Here is a 6,000-nt window from a genome sequence, read left to right on the forward strand (position 1 = left end):
ATGTGCACGGTCGGTGGATTGCACTAAATTGCCCCTTAATTGGGGAAAAAAAGAATTGGGTACTTCAAATTTATATTAAAAAATAATCTATTCAAAACTAAAAAGGCTTTGCAAAGTTTGCGAATAAGCTACTGTTCCTCCAAGTCAATGGCACCAAGGGCAAGAAAAACAATGCATCGAGGGCAGCACGGTAACATAGTGGTCAGCAGTATGGCTTCACAGTGCCAGGGTCCCAGGTTCGATTCCCGGCTTGGGTCACTGTTGGTGCGGAGTCTGCACATTCTCCCCGTGTGTGCGTGGGTTTCCTCCCACAAGTCCCAAAAGACGTTGGGTAATTGCGACATTCTGAATTCTCCACGTGTGTATCCAAATAGGTGCCAGAATGTGGCGACTAGGGGCTTTTCACAGTGACTTTATTACAGTGTTAATGTAAGCCTACTTGCGACAATAAAGATTGTTATTATTATAGTTTTTCTGAATTACAGAATCTTTTTAAAAATGTTATTTATTTACATGGAGACCAAATAATGTTGTTTTTTTCCATCCTGCTAGATGTCACGTGTAAAGGAGTGGCTCCCTCTGCCTATGCGTCATAAGTTTTAAACTCCAGCTTAGCCCAGGACTCAGTGATACTGTTAGCCAATTACAGGAAGTATTGTGGCGGGAGCACATTGTATTTGTTTCATAGCTGGATCCTTTCCCTCGGCTGATTAGCAAACAGCACCAAGAACAGAAGCCTGCTACACAACACCAGCTTAATGTCTTACTTCAGAACATAATCCTCAGGAGACACAGAGGGAACAAATGAGCACATTGAGGGAGAAAGGACAGCCAATAGAGAACCAAATCAATAAATGGTCAAGTGGTTAGAGGGTGGAAGCGAAGGGGGGCAGGGGGGAGCGGCAGGTGAGGGGCGAGGGGAGCGGCAGGTGAGGGGCGAGGGGAGCGGCAGGTGAGGGGCGAGGGGAGCGGCAGGTGAGGGGCGAGGGGAGCGGCAGGTGAGGGGCGAGGGGAGCGGCAGGTGAGGGGCGAGGGGAGCGGCAGGTGAGGGGCGAGGGGAGCGAGGGGAGCGGCAGGTGAGGGGCGATGGGAGCGGCAGGTGAGGGGCGAGGGGAGCGGCAGGTGAGGGGCGAGGGGAGCGGCAGGTGAGGGGCGAGGGGAGCGGCAGGTGAGGGGCGAGGGGAGCGGCAGGCGAGGGGCGAGGGGAGCGGCAGGCGAGGGGCGAGGGGCGCGGCAGGCGAGGGGCGCGGCAGGCGAGGGGCGCGGCAGGCGAGGGGCGCGGCAGGCGAGGGGCGCGGCAGGCGAGGGGCGCGGCAGGCGAGGGGCGCGGCAGGCGAGGGGCGCGGCAGGCGAGGGGCGCGGCAGGCGAGGGGCGCGGCAGGCGAGGGGCGCGGCAGGCGAGGGGCGCGGCAGGCGAGGGGCGCGGCAGGCGAGGGGGGCGGCAGGCGAGGGGGGCGGCAGGCGAGGGGCGAGGAGGGCGGCAGGCGAGGGGAGCGGCAGGCGAGGGGCGAGGGGCGCGGCAGGCGAGGGGCGCGGCAGGCGAGGGGGCGGCAGGCGAGGGGGGCGGCAGGCGAGGGGGGCGGCAGGCGAGGGGGCGGCAGGCGAGGGGGCGGCAGGCGAGGGGGGCGGCAGGCGAGGGGGGCGGCAGGCGAGGGGGGCGAGGGGCGAGGAGGGCGAGGGGCAAGGAGGGCGGCAGGCGAGGGGGCACGGGGGCGAGGGGGCACGGGGGCGAGGGGGCACGGGAGCGAGGGGGCACGGGAGCGAGGGGGCACGGGAGCGAGGGGGCACGGGGGCGAGGGGGCACGGGGGCACGGGGGCGAGGGGGCACGGGGGCGAGGGGGCACGGGGGCGAGGGGGCACGGGGGCGAGGGGGCACGGGGACGAGGGGGCACGGGGACGAGGGGGCACGGGGACGAGGGGGCACGGGGACGAGGGGGCACGGGGACGAGGGGGCACGGGGACGAGGGGGCACGGGGACGAGGGGGCACGGGGACGAGGGGGCACGGGGACGAGGGGGCACGGGGACGAGGGGGCACGGGGACGAGGGGGCACGGGGGCGAGGGGGCACGGGGACGAGGGGGCACGGGGGCGAGGGGGCACGGGGGCGAGGGGGCACGGGGGCGAGGGGGCACGGGGGCGAGGGGGCACGGGGGCGAGGGGGCACGGGGGCGAGGGGGCACGGGGGCGAGGGGGCACGGGGGCGAGGGGGCACGGGGGCGAGGGGGCACGGGGGCGAGGGGGCACAGGGGCACGGGGGCGAGGGGGCACGGGGCGAGGGGGCACGGGGGCGAGGGGGCACGGGGGCGAGGGGGCACGGGGGCGAGGGGGCACGGGGGCGAGGGGGCACGGGGGCGAGGGGGCACGGGGGCGAGGGGGCACGGGGGCGAGGGGGCACGGGGGCGAGGGGGCACGGGGGGCGAAGAGGAGGGAGAGGGGGGGGGAAAGAGGAGGGAGGGGGGGAGAGGAGGGAGAGGGGGGGAAGAGGAGGGTGAGGGGGGAAAGAGGAGGGAGGGGGGGAGAGGAGGGAGAGGAGAGGGGGGGAAGGAGGGGGGGCAGTGTGGAAGCCGGGCTGCCTACTTACCCTGGGCCGAGAGTGAGGACTCTGCGCTGTTTCATGGCAGCTCCTCCAGCCGCTGCTGCGGCCTCTGTGAGCGGGAAAGGCCGCGCCGCCGCTGCTGCATTCTGTCAGCTCTCCCAGCCCGTGCTGTGTTGTGTTTTCTCCTTCTCCTCCTGGCCGGGCCTACTGAGATCTCCTTCTCCTCAGCCGCTTTGCGGTGTGTTTTGGCGCGGGGGGGCGGGGGGGGGGGTGCGGGGAGCGGGTTCAAACTGCCATCCCTGTGACCCGGGGGGGCGGGGAGCCCGGCGCTGGGCCTCCTGGGAACTGTAGTCCCTGCGGTCGAGGCTGCCACCGTGCGGCAGGCGGTGTGAGAGGGAGGCTGGACTACAAAACCCACAATGCACGGCGGCCTGCCCTGCCAGAGCGCTCTGGCACAGCCACCAAACTGCACAAACTTTCTCACACACACATTCTTAACAACAATTTTACCTTAACTATTCTTTGCAAAGAGAAATGCATCTGTCACCTCCGTTCTATCCCAGCATTAGGATTTATTTGATATTGTTAGGATTTATTTTATATTATTTCCTCCTCTGCTCCAAATCGTGCTTGTAACAGGAGAACATGCACACACATATCTACTCTCATCCCATTTTCCAGCACTTGATCCATAGCATTGTGAAATATGGCATTTCAAGTGCTCATCTAAATGTTTCTTAAATGTTGTGCCATATTTTCAGGCAGTGAGTTCCAGACTTCCACCCCTCTCTGGGTGAAAAAGCTTTCCCTCAAATCCCCTCTGAATCTCCTGCCCATGACCTTAAATTTATGCCCCTTGGTTACTGACAACTTTACAAAGGGGAAACATTTCTTACATCAATGAATTCCCCGTCCTTCATCCTTCCCTGCCCTAAGGAAAATGAAAATAAAAATAATAATCTTTACTTGTGTCACAAGTAGGCTTACATTAACACTGCAATGAAATTACTGTGAAAATCCTCTAGTCGCCCCATTCCGGCGCCTGTTCGGGTGCACAGAGGGAGAATTCAGAATCACCAATTCACCTAACCGCACATCTTTTGGGGACTTGTGGGAGGAAATCGGAGCATCCGGAGGAAACCCACGCAGCCACGGGCCGAACCTGGACCCTGGCACTGTTAAGGAACAGTGCTAACCACTGTGCTACCGTGCCACCCTATAACCCCACCCAAACCAGCCTCTTCATAGCCAAAAAGCTCCAGACCAGGCAACATCCTGGTGATTTCTCATGCAATCACATTCTTCCTATAGTGTGGCCATCAGAACTACACACGACTCTAGCTGTGACCTAGTGAGCATCGTATATAGTTCCATTATGACCTCCCTGCTCTCATATTCTACGCCTTGGCTAATAAAGGCAAGTATCCCATGAACATGCACTCCAAGGTCCCTGGTTCTCTGCACTTGTCAGCGTCTAACCGTTCATAGTTTTAAAAAAATCTTCGATGGAAGCTCAACAAGAGTCACCTAGTAATTAAACACTTTACAAGCTCACAAGTTCATAATATATAGGAACAGTATTAGTATTATCACCTGTCAGCCTTCCATCCTCAACACTGAATTCGACAACTGCAGATTGTAATGACCCCTCACATCTCAGACAGCATGTGCTGGCAGAATGTAAAATAAAACAGAAATGCTGGATGTGCTCAGCAGGTCTGACAGTATCTGTGGAGAGACTGTGTTCATGTGAATTCAGATTTCCAGCGTCTGCAGCGTCTCTGTCTGAACTGGGAATGTGCCATTGACTGGGCCCATCTTCTGTTTCTCTAATTGTCCTGTTCCCACATTCTTTTGCATTGAACATAGTCCTTTTGTCATTTAATCACTCCACCTTATCCTGTTCCCACATCCTTTTGCATTGAACATAGTCCTTTTGTCATTTAATCACTCCACCTTATCACAGACTTTCCTCGTTGTTGTTTTTCCTGCTCCTCCCCCATCTTTTCTCTGGCTCTGTAACTAAACTGAATTTAAACTGAACTGTTAAATTCACAACTTCTTCCTTCGACTCTATCAATATTTCCATCTCAGCCAGATCAATTCCGGTCACTGATTGAAATCTCGTCTCTAGGTATTATTTTTTTTTAAATTTTTTTTAGTATACCTTATTCATTGTTTTTTCCCAATTAAGGGGCAATTTAGCGTGTTCAATCCACCTACCTTGCACATCTTTGGGTTGTGGGGGCGAAACCCATGCAAACACGGGGAGAATGTGCAAACTCCACACGGACAGTGACCCAGAGCCGGGATCGAACTCCATTGCAATGTTAATATAAGCCTACTTGTGACACTAATAAGGATTATTATTAAGGTGAGAGACCAAGAATGAATTAGGGCTTGCACCCTGGGACCCTCAAATCCCCCAAGACTCTCCCACCCTTGCATGTCCCGACTTCTCTCAAGAGTACTATCCAGCAAGCCAGTTGTGCTGCAAGACCACGCCCTCTATACTCACCCGTGGCCGGCATAAGGAGCCCCTAGACCCCTGCTGAGAACAGGGGACTGAACTCAGGTAACCGCCCCTCCAGATCCACACACACTCTCTGGTTCCGGGGATATCCCCAGTGCTGCAGCCCAGCTCTTGGGTGTGTGATTGGTGGCTGCTGTCTCTGTGGTGTTGACGCCCCAGGGTTCGGGCAAAGTGTCCAGGCCTCACAGTTTGATTGGAATGCTCGGCAATAACACTTGTCTATGGAACCTGGACCTATGAGAATGCACTTGAGAATATTGCATTTATTAAACGGTAAACAGTAACAAAGATTTAAAAATCAACTACGTAACATTCCACAGATTACATTAACCATTAAACAAGGAAACGTCACCGTTCCATATTGCTACCAATACAAAGTTAGACCTGCTCATTTTCACACATAAACCAAATGCACCGTATCACACCCCCGCCCCCCCCCCCCCCCCCCCCCTTCAAGGTTCACCAACAGAAACGGAGGATAAGCCTGAGAATGTGTTATCATGTCCAGAACTTTGTTGTAGAAATAATCTATCCATCAATGTGTGACTTGTTCCACGTATCAGTGCCATTCTCCGTCCAGGAGCTACAGCTGTGCAGGTCCCTCTCACATGGCCCAATCTCACCGGAACCAAATCCTGGTATCCACATATTCCACTGGCGTTCAAGGTGCAGTTGAACATCCTTGACCTCCAGCATGTTTAACCCGTGGTGACGTGCCGGTTACATGCAGCACTCACCACACCAGCAACAAAAGCATCAGCAATCTGTGAAAGCAATTCTTCAGTGGCCCATTTGGATCAATGCCGCGCACCAGGTCCCGCAGCGTCTTCTTGCGTCAATCTGGATTGTCTTCTGGATTCATACCTCCCCCTGAGCCCAGTGTTTCAGGACCCAGGTATCTTAGAAATAATTGTCCTTCTTTCCAGCTACA

General features: G+C 57.0%; 1 protein-coding gene across 1 annotated transcript in view; it reads right to left on the reverse strand.

Moving 5' to 3' along the window:
- The window catches only part of slf2 (SMC5-SMC6 complex localization factor 2), a 154,777-nt gene extending 151,993 nt beyond the window's left edge, over positions 1 to 2,784 (reverse strand). The window contains exon 1 of the mRNA XM_072479571.1: positions 2,582 to 2,784. Within this exon, the coding sequence (XP_072335672.1) occupies positions 2,582 to 2,616 (35 nt within the window). The 5' untranslated portion in view covers positions 2,617 to 2,784. The remainder of the gene's footprint in view (positions 1 to 2,581) is intronic.
- Between the last annotated feature and the right edge of the window lie 3,216 nt (positions 2,785 to 6,000).

Source organism: Scyliorhinus torazame, chromosome 16, assembly GCF_047496885.1.
Source record: "Scyliorhinus torazame isolate Kashiwa2021f chromosome 16, sScyTor2.1, whole genome shotgun sequence".
NCBI classification, from domain to species: domain Eukaryota; kingdom Metazoa; phylum Chordata; class Chondrichthyes; order Carcharhiniformes; family Scyliorhinidae; genus Scyliorhinus; species Scyliorhinus torazame.